This window comes from Mus pahari, chromosome X (genome assembly GCF_900095145.1).
Source record: "Mus pahari chromosome X, PAHARI_EIJ_v1.1, whole genome shotgun sequence".
Taxonomy (NCBI): Eukaryota; Metazoa; Chordata; class Mammalia; order Rodentia; family Muridae; genus Mus; species Mus pahari.
Window position 1 is genome coordinate 29,624,399 of NC_034613.1, and position 18,348 is coordinate 29,642,746.

General features: G+C 42.3%; 1 protein-coding gene across 1 annotated transcript; it reads right to left on the reverse strand.

The window, feature by feature from the left end:
- Window positions 1-14,586: 14,586 nt before the first annotated feature.
- Window positions 14,587-17,959, reverse strand: LOC110313252 (rhox homeobox family member 2-like). Its single transcript, XM_021187270.1, has 4 exons — window positions 17,830-17,959; window positions 17,315-17,669; window positions 15,712-15,757; window positions 14,587-14,637 (listed from the first exon to the last, which is right to left on the reverse strand). Exons 1-4 carry the CDS (start codon window positions 17,891-17,893, stop codon window positions 14,587-14,589), a joined length of 516 nt encoding a protein of 171 aa, XP_021042929.1. The 5' UTR covers window positions 17,894-17,959.
- Window positions 17,960-18,348: the final 389 nt, after the last annotated feature.

Consider the following 18,348-nt stretch of genomic DNA (forward strand, 5'->3'; position numbering starts at 1 on the left):
GTGTGATGGTTTGAAGGAGACAAACCCAAATAGGCCCATATATTTAAATGCTTGTTTCCTAGTTGGTGGAATTATTTGGAAAGGATTAGGGGGTATGGCCATATAGGAGGAAATGTGTCACTGGGTATTGGCTTTGAGGTTTCAAAAACTCACAGGACTCCCTGTTAGCTCTATTTCTGCCTTAGTCTTCCGGATAAGAATATAAGCTCGCAGCTTCCACTGCAGCACCATGCCTGTCTTCCTGCGGTCATGTTCCCTGCCATGATGGTCATCTGACCCTTTGGGACTGTGAGTCCCCAAACCTCTTTTCTTCTGTTAAAGGGAAAAAAAGAGGGCACTTCAACTAAGGAAATCTCCGGATCAGATTGCCAGGTGACCAAGCACTAGTGCATTTTCTTGATTAATGATGATTGGTACGGGAGGGACCAGCTCACTGTGGGCAGTTCTAGTTCTGGGCTGGGTGCCACAAGGGCAAGACTGAATAAGATATGAGGTGCAGGCCAGCAAGCACCACTCCTCCTGCATGGCCTCTGTATTAGCTTCTTTCCCCAGATTCCTGTCATGTTTATGTTTCTGCTCTGATTTCCCTCAGTGATGGATTGTGATGTAGATCTGTAAGCTGAGATAAACTCTTTTGTCCTCAAGTTGCTTTTGGTCCTGAGGTTTTATCATAGCAATAGAAACCCTAAGACTACTGCCAACACCAGTCAGTTTCCCACTGCTGCTGGGGCTTCTGCTTCTGGGTAAGGCAATGTGTTTGTTACCTGTACCTACATCTCCCCATACAAGCACCAAGTTCTTTTTTTTTTTTTTAAGATTTAGTTCTTAGAATAAGTTTTCCCATCTGAAAAGAGCAGGGAGAGAAAGACAGAGATAAAGGCAAGTATGAAGGATCAATATATCAGGTGCCTGGTGCATGAGTGTTTTGCCTACATGCATGTCTGTGCTTCATGGGTGTGCTTTGTGCTCACAGAAGCTGGAAGATGGTGTCAGATCCCCTGGAATGAGAGCTAAAGATTGTATGCCATTATGCAGGAGCTGGGGAGGGAACTTGGGCCCTCTGGAAGGTCAGCTTGTATTTTTATCTGCTGAACCATGTCTCCAGTTGCCAACATTTTAAAGGCCATCATTATTTAAGAGTGCTTTTCCAAGGTTAGAATCCAATGACATTATTTTGGTTTAATATGCGGGGGGGGGGCAGAGATGATTTTTAACTTGTATGAAAGAGCAGCCCAGCAGCGTGCCATCTTACAATTCTCTTGTCCATACATGATATAAAAATGAGTTCATAAAATAATTTTCCTACACAGAAACAGCTTCTCCTCATGAGTCTTCAAGAGGAGACTATACTAATATATGTTAATATTCTCCAACAAGTTTCAGGTGAGCAAAATGGCTATCGATAGTGCATTCTTTGGCAGAAGACAAGAACCTTAAGTACTTCGTAGGGTGCACAAAATTTTTATCATATTACAAAAAGTGAAAAGATGATTAAAATCAAATCGCGTATGATAGCAGAAGATAATACTGCAGTATTACTTTTTTCAACTTTATAAATGTTTGTAGTCACAGAGAAAATAGCAGGCAAATACATAACATTATACTGACTGAGCAGGTTGTATTTATATATTTATTTAAGTACATGCCTGTGTAACAATTAATGAAAAGAGGCCATGTGTTTGAAAGAAAGTGTGGGCATGCATGAAAGAGAAAAGGGAAGGGAGAAATTATATAATTATATATAATCTAAAAATTTTTATTTTCAAAAAGAAAATGCATATGTAAGATACATCTATCAGACTCTCAGCTCTCCTGAAGGCCAGCATCAAACACTGTCCCACCACTGTAATAGTCATGTACTCCATAGACCAGGTAGGGGGACTGGACATTGCAAAACACTGTTATTGTTTAGTTTGAGATAATTCTGTAAAAAGCAGAGTCAGGCCCTTCAAGTTGTTTAATGGTATCCCCAGTTCAACAAATGACCAAAGCTCCAGTGCATTTTAATCCCTGAATCAACTTTTCAGGTGGAAAGCAACCAAGGACTTGGCAATTTTTGTTTCATTCCCAAATAGATCGCACTAAGTTCTGTTGAGGTTTTCTGGTTTTAGTCTTCCGTAGTTCTGGTTATGTGTTCTCCTTTAACTGGATTGTTTTAGTCCTTACAGTGGAGAGACTTTCATTTTTACTAGATTGATTCATATTAGTTCATATGGGAGTGTTTTGCCCGTGTGTATACTACGTGCATGTGTGATGCCCTCAGAGGTCAGAAGAGGTATTGGGGTCCCTGAAATTGGCCTTATGGATGGTTGCACAACATCACATGGATACCAGGAATCAAACTGGAGTCCTCTGCCAGAGCACCGAGTGCTCCTAACCACTGAGCCATCCCGCTAGCCCCTGGGAATAGAATTTAAAGACATTGTAAGACTGCTTTTCTTCAAGGAAGAACTAATGTTCACTTAGTAATATCTACACTACCAGAAAGACTAGGTTCCTAGGTCTTACAACTGTAACTCTAGACAGAAGACTGATGTGAGGTGGCTAAAGGTTCTTGTTATGCAAACCTGGTGACCCTAGTTTCATCCCAGAATTAAACTTATGGGGAAAGGAAAGAACCATCTCCACAAAGGTTTCTTCTGATCTGCACACACACATGAACGCACACATGCACACACACACACACACACACACACACACACACACACACACATATACACACTGGGGCATGTGCACTCTTCCCTAGTTATGTCCACACACACAATAATAAACACGTAAACAAACAAATTTTAAATAGAAAGGATTACCATGGGGCAGGTGAGTTCATTCTCTGAACATCAGTGTTTATATTTCTAAAATGAGATATTTATCCAGGGCTATTCTTAGGCATCGTGCAGACCAGCTTGCAGTTTTATAGCACTGTGTTCTATGTCTAGACTACGTATCTCCAGGCTATAGCAATGGCCTACTACAGGGAAAAGGATCACATTTAATATTTAAAACATTATTCACAATGAAGTCCTTTTATTCAGTGCTAGGAATGGAACATTGGCCCTCACTCTATTAAGCAAGTGATATCTACCACTGAGTTGTGTTTCAAGGAGTAGTGTGGTAAATCGTCAAAATTAACTGAACAAAATTTTCTCTAATGGGTGTGTTTCTTCCACATGTATGCAAAGTGCACTGTGTGTAAAATATACTGTGTGCTGGGAGATGTTGTAGTCTCTCTCGATACTATATATTTGATATTCACAACACAAAAGGCTGGACTTCATGTAGTATCAGTATGATGGCTTTGATAGCCAGTAGGCAGGACATAATATGTGGACTCTAGTAAAGATGGTTCTATCAAAACTTTTGGAATATTTGCTCTTTCCCAGCAGTTATCATAAGGGTCTAATGGGACTCACTTGTGAGCATGCTTTTGAACCCAACCTGAAGGTATAGTTCCTGCCATCAATAAAACCAAAGGCCTGAGCCAGGAGAGGGGGCATACGCCTTTAATCCCAGCATTTGGGAGGCAGAGGCAGGCGGATTTCTGAGTTCGAGGCCAGCCTGGTCTACAAAGTGAGTTCCAGGGCAGCCAGAGCTACACAGAGAAACCCTGTCTCGAAAAACAAAAACAAAAACAAAAAAACAAAAAAAAAAACCCAAAAAAACCAAAAACAAAAACAAAGGCCTCTCTGCCTCGAGTGTCCATGCAGAAATATGGAATAAATAAACCTCTTATCCAATGATGTCCAGTTAATCCCCAGCCTATGGATAGTATAGACTAGGAATTTGAATGGTCGGGCATAAGAAATTCCTCAAAGGACCAGCTCCTGCTTTTTGTTGATAATTTGTATAGTTCTTTTAGTTTCTGTTTGGTTGATTTCAGCCCTGAGTTTGATTATTTCTTGCCGTCTACTCCTCTCAGGTGGATTTGTTTCTTTTTATTCTAGAGCTTTCAGGTGTGCGGTCAAGCTGACTGCTAGTGTATACTTTGTGTGTGTGTGTGTGTGTGTGTGTGTGTGTGTGTGTGTGTGAAGGCACTTAGAGCTATGAGTTTTCCTCTTAGCACTGCTTTCATTGTATCCCATAAGTTTGGATATGTCGTGTCTTCATTTTCATTAAATTCTAAAAAAAAAAAAATAATTAATTTCTTGATTTCTTTCTTGAATAAGATATCACTGAGTAGGGTGTTGTTCAGCTTCCATGTGTATGTAGACTTTCTGATGTTTTTTGTTGTTATTGAAGACCAGCCTTAGTCCGTGGTGATCTGATAGGATGCATGGGATTATTTCAATCCTCTTGTATCTGTTGAGGCCTGTTTTGCGATCGATTATATGGTCAACATCAGAGAGGGTACCATGAGGTGCTGAGAAGAAGGTATATTCTTTTGTTTTAGGATGAAATGTTTTATAAATATTTGCTAAATCCACAACTTCCTTTTTGTTTTTTGTTTTTTTGTTTTTTGTTTTGTTTTTGTTTGTTTGTTTGTTTGTTTTTGGAGACAGGGCTTCTTTGTATAACTCTGGCTGTCTTGGAACTCACTCTGTAGACCACAAAGGCCTTGAACTAAGAAATCCGCCTTCCTCTGCCTCCCAAGTGCTGGGATTAAAGGTGTATGCCATCTGCCCAGCAATCCGTAACTTCTGTTACTTTCACTATGTCCCTGTTTACTTTCTGTTTCCATGATATGTCCATTGATGAGAGTGGTGTGTTGAAGTCTCCCACTATTATTGTGTGGGGTGCAATGTGTGCTTTGAGCTTCAGCAAAGTTTCTTTTCTGAATGTGGGTGTGAATGTGGTACATTTACACAATGCAATACTACTCAGCTATTGAAAACAATGATTTCATGAAATTTGCAGGCAAATGGCTGGAACTAGAAAATATCTTCCTGAGTGAGGTAACCTGATCAGAAAAGGACACACATGGTATATGCTCACTGACAAGTGGATATTAGAGCAAAAGTTTGGAATATCCAAGATATCATTCACAGACTGTATGAAGCTAAAGAAGAAGGAAGACCAAAGTGTAGATAATTCAGTGCTTCTTATAAATGGAGAACAAAATACCCACAGGAGGAAATATGGAGACAAAGTTTGGAACAGAGACTGAAGGAAAGGACATTCAGAGACTGGCCTGCCTGGGCATCCATCCCATATACTGTCACCAAATACTCACGTTATTGTGAATGTGAGGAAGTGCTTGCTGACAACTCTGATATGGCTCTCTCTTGAGAGGCTCTGCCAGTGCCTGAAAAATACAGAAGCAGATGCTCACAGCCTACCATTGGACTGAGCAGAGGGTCCCCAATGGAGGAGTTAGAGAAGGGACTGAAGGAGCTGAGGGGATTTGCAGTCCCAAGGTGGGGGGAGCAGCAGTGTCAACAGGCCAGTCCCCGTGGATCTCCTGGGGAGTGGACCACCAATCAAAGGGTATACATGGTAGGACCCATGGCCCTGGCTACATATACGGCCGAGGATGGGCTTTTTGGACATCAGTGGGAGGAGTGGCCCTTGGGCCTGAGGGGGTTCGATGCCCCGGTGTAGGGGAATGCCAGGATGGGAAGGCTGGAATGGGAGTGTGGGTGGAGAAGCACCCTCATAGAGGCAAGGTTGAGGGGATGAGATATGGGGATTCCAGATGGGATACCTGGAAAGGGTAATAACATTTGAAATGTAAATAAAGAACATATCCAATAAAAAAGAAATTCCTCAAGGTATGGTACAGGATTATCTTGGTAAGGGAATGCTACCAGACCTCCCTTTCTTTCTCTGTATTAATCAGCTTACAACCAGTGTCAACTTTGCTTTGGGATCCTCTCTGGGACAAAAGGGGTTCCACTACTCAGACTCATCTTGGAAAATTTTTATTAAAATTATTGCAAAAGGCAGATCAGATCAGGAGCAGGGCTAGGACACATAATGGCCACACCATCCCGGAAGAACAAGGGAAGATGAAGTCCCCGAATCTTTATGGTCCGTGTTAACCTCTCTTCTACCTCCAGGCTGGCTGTCTGACATCACCTTTCCGAGGACTTCTCTGGTCAGTGTCCTAACCTCTCTACCTGGTTCCTGTTGAGGGTGTCTCAGGAGAAAGGTGATGTGAGCAGGGTTAATAGGTCATGAGGAACAGGAAGAGGAACACTTGGCTCTGGCAGAAGCAAGAATTAAATGTCTATCTTATGCAGCTAAAAATGAAATGTTTAAGTGGCTCTGTCTGGGACAAAATGGGGAATCAGAACCTTAAGGGGTGGAAAGGGAGAGGCTAGATACTTGTTTTCAGTGCTCCTGGGAAGGGAAAGAGCCTAGAGTGGGGACAGGGAGGGTAGAAGCCTGGCCTGACTNAGAAGCCTTGCTTAAGGCACTATCGGAGACTCTGCTATCTAAACATCTCCAGAGTTCCTTCTTACTCATTACTGACTTCACAATGAAGGTGACCAGTCAAAACCGGCCCTTTGCTTGCTTAGGACTGAAAATAAGAGCCATTTTGAGACTTCTGTATGTTTCCTACCAGAAATGAACACTTATCAAGAGTAGCAAGGTGGTCAGATGTCAGTATCCTATTATGAAGTACTGGGACATTATCAAGGACTTGAAGACCCTCATAATTTAGTCACACCATTTAATCTTGGAAGAAACTGTCAAAAACATTAAAACTGTAGGGGACAGTCAACACCCTCAGCTGACTGTCTACCCTGACACAAAGCTTACCCTCACTCTGGGTGAATCAATCACAGGCACGTGGCAGTAGACATTCCTCATGCCTTCATTGCCTGTGGCTCTGAGGATGGAGCCCAGTGTCCATGGAATCCAGTGCTCATGGGTATACCAGCTGAGTCTCAGGCCACATTTTCTTGGTGGCCATGAAAGGTCTGTAGAGAGCCATCTTTGTACCCACCATCCTAATAATGCTTTCTGTGACTGATAACAAGCGTGAAGAGCCAGGAGCCAGAGCCCAGGAGCCAGGAGCAAGTGCCCAGGAGTCAGGAGCCAGGAGCCAAGACCTGAGAGCTGGGAGCCAGGGGTCAGGGCCCAGGGGTCAGAGGCCAGGGCCCAGGGGTCAGAATCCAGGAGTCAGCAACCAGGAGGCAGGAGCTTTAGGTCACAAAGCTCCATTAATGGTGGCCTGTGGGGACCCACTGATGGAAGCAGGCCTGTTTGGGACATTTCACCTTCACTCAGAGTGTAGCCGGGATCTTATTGGACTAGCTTTTCCACAGGCAATTCCCTGCCTGTGGTGGGTGAGAATCTCAGAACCCCAGGTGTCAGAGGAGCAAGTCCTCTCCCAGGAGAAGTCTTACCTCCCAGCTCTAACAAAGTTTCACCAGGAATCTGCATATGCCAGTGCCCCTCCCTTTGTTAACTCTTGGCTATTCTCTAGTTTTGGCTGAAAACTCCCTGCTAAAGGCAGCTCCTGACACTGTGACTCATTCACACAAATCATCGCATGGTCCTGTGTAGCGATGCACATGTCACAGTTAATCTTAGTTAGCACCTCGATTATGTTTCAAGTCAAGCTGGCCACACTGGTGAGGATTTTTTCCCCATAAACTATAAAAGTTCAATCATAGATTCAATTTAAACCAATGAATCATCTCTCCCATAAGGAAATATCTGCTATCTGCATACTACAGAGGATTCACAAGCCTTTCACAGTTCTCAGAGACAAGAAAGTATATACATTTTGGTAAGGAGTTGAGGAACAATTCAAAACCATGAGAAAATCTGCATGTGCCTGAAGGGGTACAGTCCTCAGCCAGGCAGTGACACACACACACACACACCTTTAATTCTGGCACTTGAGAAGCAGAGGCAGGCAGATCTCTGTGAGTTTGAGGCCAGTCTGATCTACATAGAGAATTCCTGTCTGAAAATAAACAAAGGAGATATAGTCATTCCACTTACATCAGTATCATGTTCCAAAATGAGACAAAAAAAAAAACACAGTTTTTTTTTTCAGTTCAGAGCCTCCAATAGGAACTTTTCATTGTTTTGAATATTAACTTGTCATTTGGAATCACAATTAGTTGGGACAAATAGGCATGAACAAGCCTAAAAGCTGATTCTTACCCAAGGGACAAAGTTCTCAACATTCTCAGACAGGAATCCTGCCCACCACCACCATGTGCCACACAAGCGCAGTTGAAGGCTCTGGCTCAGATAACATACCAGATTCTGGCAGCAGTGTGTACTGATCCAAGTCTACTCACTTTACTGAATGCTGCCACACTGGATCCCTCAGACTTGGCACTGTTTCTCTATACCACAGCACTTACAACCCCTAGCACTCTCAGTGCTTGCTCATATACTCGGCTACTGTTTATCAGGACCCTGCAACTAGAATAGAATTTTCACTGTCATTCATTGGTCACCCAGTTGACACTAAGTAGGTGCTCAGAGGGCCAGCGAATGTCGTAAACAGGCTATGAGATAACACCACCTGAAGGGTCCCCACCTCTGTGAGCCTCCTGGTTTAATATCTTGAACCCTACCACTTGGAAGATGTACCCAGCAATATATTTCGCATCTTGCCTATCCTTCAGAAGTTTGTTGGTGCCGGGCAGTGGTAGCTCACGCCTTTAATCCCAGCACATGGGAGGCAGAGGCAGGTGGGAGAGAAGGGGCTGGAGAGATGGCTCAGCCCTGACTGCTCTTCAGAGAACCTGGGTTCAATTTCTGGTACCCACACAGCAGCTCACAACTGTCTGTAATTCTAGGATCTGACACCCTCACACAGATATACATGTAGGCAAAACGCCAACACACATAAGATTCAAATAAATACATTTGAAAAAAAAGAAAAAAAGAAGAAAGGGGAGAGAAACTTGAGGTATGGCGGAGAGTGTGCATGGCTGAATTCTGCCTCTGTTTGAAGTCTGTGAAATATTTTTAGTCATTGATTCTCTCTTGATTAATTTTTGTACTTTAACTGTATAATCTACAACATTAACTCTATTAGAAAAAATTCGTAATGATATTTTTTTTAACAATCTCACCTTAAAATTGGTGCCTGAGGGAAAATTCCTTAAATCAAATATTTTAGTTTCCTTTCCTGTTACTTAGGTAAAATACCCCCTACCCCAACCCCGCCAAAGCAACTTAAAGGTGAAAGGATTCCGATTTAGCTCACAATTCCAATCCATTAAATCCAGGAAGTACGGATGGTAGGGATTTGAAGCAGCTAGTCACATAATCAAGTCATAGTCAAGAACATAGAATAATGAGTGGATGGGAACCTGACAGAGTTCAGCTAACTGTCACCTCATTCATTTCAGAGCCCACCCCACGAAATGGTTTCCAGCCACATTCAGGGTCTGTTCACCTCATTTAACCCAATTAAGACAAACCTGCACAGGCATGACCACAGGCCCTACTTTTAACAATCTCTCACTGAGACTCCCTCCCCCAATTGATTTTCATTGTGTCAAGTCCATAATTAAAACTGATCCTCCAGTAAAGCTTCGAGGTGAATGCTAGAGAGTAGTGCAGATGTGGGGATTTCACGGGGAGAAACATTTACAAATGAAGGTGAAATGGACTTTACATATTTCACTTGATCTGTAATGCCAGGCCTGAACATTTGCATCATTTGCCCTCAGGAAGAGCCTTAGAAGATGGATGCACATGACTGACTGAAGCCAGAGTGAAGGTCAACATCCCCTGTGACAGCAATCTGGAAGGTCAGTCATTGGAGAACTCACATCTGTTGTTCAACTCCCTGTCTTTTGCAAAATAAGATTAAGACTTTTCAGGCTTTGTGGGCACACAATAGCACAAGAAAGCCCCCGCAATATGGAAGTGAGCCATTTTCAAGATGAACACGATTTCCTCAAGGAACAAAGAATATCACAAAACCACTTTTATTCTTCATGTACATCTTTATATGCCTTAGAAAAATATGAACACATGTGTTCTGAATCAAAAATGTTATCTCATATATAAATATATAAACTCTATTATACATGTATGTGAAACACACATATATGAAACTTACTTATAGTGTTTGACTGCTAAAGCCAGTGTCCTTTAGATAGTGATTCTATGTGTAGTCATATTATAGTTACATATGACATAGAAATTATCCATATTGATAGTAACTCCATGATACCAACTTATCTTCAGTAGTAAAATTCAAGCTTAAATGCTATGCTTCTAGAAGGACTTTATAAATCGTCAGGCCCTGGTGTGAGGAAAAAATGGTCTCTAATAGAAACAGAAAAGCATCAATTCCAAATGCCTGGTCCTCTTTGTGTTGTTTTATGTGTTGAATAACATCTCAGAGACTGGCAGCTCCACATTTGCTCTTACTTTTCAATCAGCTGATAAAGTGACAAGTTTTCTTATGGTGTTTTATATGTATTTAGTTATACTTGACCGTCTCTCTCATCCCCTCCTTTTCTTTTCTTGCCTCTCCTTTCCTCCATCTCCCTGCCTTACCCATCCGTACTTAAACTTTTTCTACCTCCAGGGGGTATGTCTCTTTGCATTTCAATATCACATACACTATATTACTTTTTCTCTCCCATTAACTTTAAGTTTCTTCCCTTCTGCCCCATGGGTCCCTTTGTAGCTTCCTGGCATCTATATACATTAACCACCAAATACATATACGTGAATAAATATTAGAAGAACTGTATATGAGAAGGAATATGTGCTGCAAGCCTTTATGAGCATAGGTTCCTCCACTTGATATATATTTTCCAGTTCCACCTGTTTTCCTGAAAGTTTCATAATTTTGTTTTTACTCAGAGCTGAATAAAATTTTATTGCGTATATCTATCACACCCTAGTTGGATTTATTGGTCAACTTGACAAGGCCTAGAGTCAACTAGAGAATGTATCAATTGAGAGATTGTCCAGATCAGACTGCGGTTCGGCCATGTTTGTAGGGGACTGTCATTATTGTTAATTGATATAGGAGAACCCATCCCACTGTGAGCTGTACCATCCCCTGAGCAGGTGGCCCTGGGCTGTGTTAGAAAGCTAGCTGTGTGGCGCATGCCTTTAATCCCAGCACTCGGGAGGCAGAGGCAGGCAGATTCTGAGTTCAAGGCCAGCCTGGTCTACAGAGTGAGTTCCAGGACAGCCAGGGCTATACAGAGAAACCCTGTCTTAACCCCCCCCCCCAAAAAAAAAACCCAAAAAAAGAAAAAGAAAAGAAAGCTAGCCGTGCATGAGCCTGTGAGGGAGGCAGCAAGCATACTTACTCCTGCCTCTACATTCCTGCTTGGGCTCCTTCCTTGGCTTTCCTCAGTTATGAACTGGAACCTATAAACCAAAATAAATCTTTGTACCCTCTAAGTTGATTTTAGTTAGAGTGTTGGATTACAGCAACAGAAAGTAGCATACACTTTCATTACTCAGTTATGGGTTGATGTACACCTAGGCCTATTCTAATTTTTGTTAATATGGAAAATGGTTAATTGTACCACAGTGCCTGACACAAAGCTGGTTCGTGCTCATTGAGAGTTTGTGAAGATGAGTGTGTATGTTCTGCTCTGAGTAGGTTGTTCAGGGAGATTTTTTTTTTTTTTTTTGCAGTGCTGGGCAACCACTATAACCCTGATCTACAACCTCATCCCTTCATACAATTAAAGCAATAAGAAGGATTCTATGCAATCTAAATTGTCAGTGACATACAAAGTTATCTTATGTGTTATCTGATTATGACTCTAATATGTCAAACCAGTCCCTTTCTACTTGAGATTACAAGATTAGGTATTTTATTTTATCTGTATCGGTCTCACAATGTGGCCTTGGCAGAACTTGAACTCATTATGCAGACTATGTCAAACTCAAAGATGTGTGCCTGTCTTTCCCTTGCCAAGTGCTGGTAATGTACTACATCTACATCACATTGAAGCTTGGGGCTAGGATGCTGTGAGACTGTGCTTGGCTGACATGTATGAAGCCCCAAGTCTGATCCCAGAACCTCAAAAACAGGGCATGGTGACTCAAAGCTGTAATTCTAGCTCTGGAGAGGTAGAAGCAGGAGGATCAGAGGTTCAAGGTCATCCTTGACCACATAGAAAACTGAAGGCCAGCATGGGGTACATTTAGCCCCTGTCTCAGAAAACAAAACACAGAAATCATACTGAAGTCTGCTGGCTTTCTTTTTAGGAACCAAGGGATTTGTTTTATTTTAGTAACAGTTGAGTCGGCTGCCCTGCCCCACCCCCACTCCCACACCAGTGCTCCTTCTGGTAGGTATTTAGATAGTAATAATTAGAATATATTGAAATACAGAACAAAGTTATGCTCAGTCAGGCAAGATCATGTGGTCATCTAAATGAGCATGTGAGAAATTCCACAGCCTGGAGATTAGTGCGTGTGGCTCATAGGCAGGCTCAGAACTCCACAATGCTCCAGAGAATAATTTCAAAGAGAAAAAAAATCTGCTTTCACAACAAAATAGATATAAAGATGGGCTGACATTTAACTCTCAAAGATGGAGTACAAAATTAAGTACAAAAACCTAGCAAAATATGTATTTAAACTGAAGTCAATGGAAACTTGAATTCCCACTGGGTACAATTAAAAAAAGGCTTCTCCTTGATTTTAAGAACATTGCAAAATTTGTTATGAAAAATGATAAAAACAGCTTTGACAAAATGAATATTTCAATGACTTCCACTGAGACCACAGCTATCTAGAACTAAGCCTGCCAAGGGACAGGCTCACTCCTTCCCCCAAGAAACCACACCACTAGCAAACTCCCAGTAGAAACAAGACAGAAGTGAACATTAGTTTAGAGCTATGCTTTTAGCACCCCTTACATATTTAAGAATGTTCCTTTATCTATCATCTTTCCAGCTGTTTAAAATCACAACTTCCCCCCTATAATATTACCAACTTAATATTGTTGAAGCGAAAAAAAAAAAAAACCCAAAACAAAACTTTAGATCACCATAGGGGCCTAGAGATGTGTTGTCATAGGACCCATGTTATAAAAAGGTAACTAGAGAAAACAATTAATTACAATTTTGGGCCTCACACTATCAAAGTACTGCTTCAAGGTTAAATTATATTAGTAGGCAACCATAGAAGTCCATCCCCAGAAAGTATTTATAGAAAAGCAGAAGAAAAAAATTAATGGTTTTATGGCAATAGATTCTATAGCTGTTTATGCAACAGAGGAATCCCCACACCTGGAATGTCAACTAGGGAGATCAACAGGTACCCAGGGAGCCTGAATTTCAACAGGAGCAGATGGTATGTCTGGAGCTGGCAACAGAAAGTTAATTTCCTCTGGCAGTGACAGAGACTGGGCCTCCTGAGGCTACTAATGATTTCTGCTGTCCTGGATCATAAAATATTACCTCAACTACTCACAAGCTTTTCTAATTTATAACCTTGGCAGATGGCAGAAGTCCATCTCATGCCACAGGCACATGTCGCTGCTCAGCACTGATATAATCTGACACTAGCAAATGAAGTCCCTTTTCATCATTTGGTCATAAGAACTGATCTCTTGCCGGACAGTGGTGGTGCATACCTTTAATCCCAGCACTTTGGAGGCAGAGACAGGCAGATTTCTGAGTTCGAGGCCAGCCTGGTCTACAGAGTGAGTTCCAGGACAGCCAGGGCTACACAGAGAAACCCTGTCTCGAATAAACAAAATAACAAACAAACAAAAGAACATGTTATCATCATGTCTACTGGGGCTGAGGAGACAGTTCAGTTGGCAAAGTGCTTGTCTTGCAAGTGTGGGGACACACAGGAGCATGAGTTCAACCCTCAGAAGCCATGTTTAAAAGCCAGAAGTGATGGCATATCCTTGTAATCACAGCACTGGGGAGGTGGGAAAGGTAGGTTCCTGACCACCCAGTCTAGATTCCTTGGTGAGTTCCAGTCCAGTGAATGACCCTGCGTCAAAAGACAAGTAGATGGCTCTTGAGGAACAGTATCTAAGGTCCTCTGACATGAAGACATACACACACACACACACACACACACACACACACACACACCTTCTAGCCTATGTATACTTCTTACATGAACATGTACATACAAAAGATTCACTGACTGACTTTATGTGAATATGTTGAGATTGTACATTCAAAACAATTTGAATTTTCATAATTTTTGTGTTGTACCTAAAAGTTAAGATTCTCACATATTTCCCCTGCCCACCTCTGCATACACACATTTAAACACTGTCTTCTCCAATGTTTCTGAAAAAAAAAAAGAACAAATCTATTATAAGGGGGAGGTGGATAAAAGAGACTATGTGGTAAGAGAAAGCCCACTCTCACACTTGAAATGTGTCTGTGATATACACAGTGGTGTCACCTTGTGGAAGAGAACTTTGTTATTCTATTTAAATGGCATTTTCTTGATAATTTACACACATATCATACTAATAATCCCCAAAGACTCATGAAGCAAATATATTGAGATTTAATCACTTTATTGCAAATGTGAGAGAGAGAGAGAGAGAGAGAGAGAGAGAGAGAGAGAGAGAGAGAGAGAGGTGGGTGGTAAAATAATGTGTTGGTGGTAGCAAAATCTCATCTGCTTCTGTCTCCTGAGTACAGTTGGTTCTTGAGCGCTCCTCCACAATCTTTAGGGAGCACCATGAGAGCACGTTCAGAGCACTTACATCCTCAGGCATTTCCTGTATTTGGCTCTCCTACTCTTAAACCAGTTCTACAATGAAAGAGAAAAATCAGTTGTCTTAGTGTGCAGAATAGTCAGGATCATGGCTGAAGAACCTGTCATGTAATGTTATATACCACTGAGAGTTTACATTCCATGAAAGAACCTTCTTTCTAATCCCATGAGGGGCACTCCAAGGCTTGAATGTTGATAAACTCCTTCCCTGAGTATAGAGTTTTAGGATAGTTTATTATTCAAAATAATTCATTATCACCTAGACTGCTTATATAATGAATATGTATTTTGTAATTTAGAACGTGTATTAATAATTTATTCACAAATGCATCATATAATAGACTTCTCTTATATTTAAGCAATAAAACAGGTTCTGCGGTGGCTAAAGAAGGTCCATTTTATGCTAGCGATCCATCTTGGTACTCACTAGCCTTTGTCTCTGACTCTACTGCCTGGAAGATAAGGTCCCAGTAACCTTGACTCAGTGATCCCCCACCCAAAAATATATAGCCAGGACCACCTATCTTGCTATGGTATGACTAACTACTTTTCCTCTGGCTTCTATAATAGGCTTGTGCAGACATTCAAGGACTATTCTGAGGCTTCAAAGCTCAAGTTTAGCTCAGAGATTGTTGTCCTGCTAGCAATTTTAATACATTTAACTAACTATAATCCATATTAAGTCTGTACCCTGCAGCGGGTTATGAACTCCATACAGTTCAAAACTATATACCTATTTTTTTTCCATTTAGGAAGTCATGTTCCCTCTGAAAGTGAGACATTTTGGTAATGTGGAACTTTCTTATTCCATTTTCCATGAATAAACCCCACAAATTTCAAAACTCATTTCCCAACCAGGCATGATAGCACATGCCTTTAATTCCCGCAGAGGCAGGTGGATCTCTGTGGATTTGAGGCCAGCCTAACCCTCATAGTAAGTTCCAGGACAGCCACAGCTATGTAGAGAGACTGTGCCTCACAACAAAACAAAATACCTTCATTTCCCAAATATAGAACAGTAAATTATACAAAATAACTTCATCCATTGGACAAAGGTATTCATGACCTGAAGCAAGTTCTAGAAGGGCTGTATTTTTTCTAGTTACTGACCTCCACTCTGGATTCAGTCACACCTATCCATCTCGCGAGCTCCCTTCTGTGGGCAAAAGTTGAAATTGTTCAGTATTTGGATTCATGGATAAAATAAAAATAAGAAGGGCATTTTCTATCTGGTTTTATGCGTTTGGTCCCGTTCCTCTTCTGTGGCATTCACCTTGAGGAGTTCGACGCTTTTAAAAAGTATTTCTGTCAACAATTTTCTTTTCTTTTCTATCTGCTCTAGATTGAAATGTGAAAAACTGAATATGTCCCTGAGACACCCGGACACAATCTGAAAATCAGCGAAACAGAAAACGTCACAAGAAATGTTACTGATGATAGCATGTGGTGCCTGGGATTCTGCTCACAAAATGGAAAGAAAACAAAACAAAACAAAAGAACTGTGAAGAAAAACACACAAGAGGAAAGAAGGTTTTAGGAACTCTGTTGGGCTGGATGATAAATTCAAATTGAAGAAAATGGATGAATAGAAAGCACATGGGAATTCCTAACGCTTAATTATCATGCAAAAATATCCAACCTACTGATTGGATACTAAATACTAAACCACAAAATAATAAAACCACAGCAGGCACAAAACAATGTAGAAGGTCTCACAAGGCTGGCTGCAAGGGACTGTACTACCGGAATGAGGCTCCCTGAAAGTTCCAGGCCAACCTGAGCTGTAGTGTGAGTTCCTCTATCAGCAAAGGAGGAGAAAACAAGGGGCAGGGTGGGGAGACAGGAAGGAGGAAGTGAGGGAGGAGAAGGGAGGAGGAGGGAGAGAGGGGAGATGGGAGGAGGGGGAGGAGAGAGGAAAACCAGGCAGTGGTGTTGCCTTCTTGCAATCCTTGCTCCTGAGAGGCCTGCTTTTGTTTGAGGCACAGGCCTCCTGGAGCTCTAGCTGAGGATGACCTTCTTAAACTCATCTTGCCACCTCTCAGGTGTCCAAGTGGTGTGATTACAAACAAGGTCTACCACCAAAGGCTTTTGTTTGTTTGTTTGTTTGTTTGTCTGTTTGGCTGGCTGGCTGGCTGGCTGGCTGGTTGGTTGGTTGGTTGGTTGGTTGGCTGATGGATCAGGCTATAGAGCAAGATGTTGTGGAATTTGCACTGAGCCTCTCGCCTTAGTTCTGTGGCTCAGGCTACACCATGCCAGAACTTTTATCTTGCTCTTAGGAACAGTTTTCTTTTTCTTAAATAGAACTTTTAAGGGGAAGAATACACCTTCTCTCATCCTGCAAAATAATCAGCAGTTAACAGTCCAATCAGTGATTAAGAAAAATGTTCCAACCCACTTAGAAAAATATAATGTAATGCCAAAGCTACACAACGTACAATTAAATTTTAAACAAAGACCATCCTGTATTTCCTCAGCCACCTTCAGACTTTACACCCCTCTTCAAACCTTACTTTGAGTCCTTTAAATACTGCATGAAAATATCTTCATTCGTGTTTGCCCTCCCCCACCTCATCCCAGTACCCAAGTGTAAAAGACTAGGGTGTGGGAGCCTATAGTCTGCAGGGAGATTCTATTTTCAGGAGGGGAAGAAAAGATCCACATGCCACTCCGGAGCATTGGGTGCTCCCAAACACAAGCCAGACAATGTTCTTACCGGGCCGCAGCACTGGGATAGTGATTGCGTTCGAAGATGCGCTCCAGCTCCTGGAGCTGGAACTCGGTGAACCTGTAGCGGTTGCGGGGCAGCTGGCCTGATGGACTCGGGAGAACCTGTGTGGCCCCAGGGATCAGCTCCTCTCCTTGACCCTTATCCTGGCTATTGTTGCTGGTCCCAGCATCATGGCTTATGTCATCTACTGAGGCTGAACTGCCAGCAGTAGTTTCATCTCTGGCATCTTCGTTTGCACCTTCTCCTTCTGCAGCCGTGGCCCCCAACAAAGCATAGCCCTGTATACCTTCGTTCTCCTCTCTCTCCTTCATCTCCTGTGAGACTATCCATGCAGCTGCTTCTGCAAGGAGGAAACAAGAAGAGAATGATCGGGGAATCAGAGTCCAGGGTGAGTGGGGAAGGATAAGGAAGAGCGGCAGGCAGAGCCGGCAAGTGTCTGTCCATTTTTGTCTGCAAAATAACAGAGCTAATTAGAGCATCTGTCCTATTCCTATACTCACCATTGCTTTCTTTAATTTCATCATCTCTCAGAAGAGACGACTGGGTGACTTCTTGAGGTTCCATCGCATGGATGCTGTTGACGGTACTCCTGCTTTTGGAAACTCTGGGCTTAACCTCTTGGTTCAGCCTTAAGAAGAGCATTGACCCATGACCTGGAAGTGTTCTCTTCTGGCCTGGCCCACTTTACAATGTATCTAGTTTGTCACAGCTATCCTAACTCGGCTGCCTTCTCAATGCCATTTATTGTGGGCTGAGCATCTTCAGATACAACCAGTGACAGCAGTTTGGGGTTGCAGTGAGCAGCGTGTGCTTTCAGGAAGGGCACAACCCGTGGGAATGTGGGGGTGTAAAATTGGGCTTCTGAGCTGCAGGCCTGCTGATTACTCTGGCCTTGGTGAAGTATCTTCCCAGAGAAGGGAATATGCTGAACTGTTCCAAGGGATTTCCAGGGAGTAAGAACAGTTCTCCCAGGAGCTCAGGGGTCGGCTGAGGAACGTCGCTGAACACCTCCTGCTCTG

Coding starts and splice junctions, on each gene's coding strand:
- LOC110313252 (XM_021187270.1), bottom strand. CDS start 17,893: ATGGAACCTCAAGAAGTCACCCAGTCGTCTCTTCTGAGAGATGATGAA. Junction 17,670..17,829: donor TGAAATTAAAGAAAGCAATG/GTGAGTATAGGA, acceptor TCCTCCTTGCAG/AAGCAGCTGCATGGATAGTC. Junction 14,638..15,711: donor TGACTGAATCCAGAGTGGAG/GTCAGTAACTAG, acceptor CTTTCATTGTAG/AACTGGTTTAAGAGTAGGAG.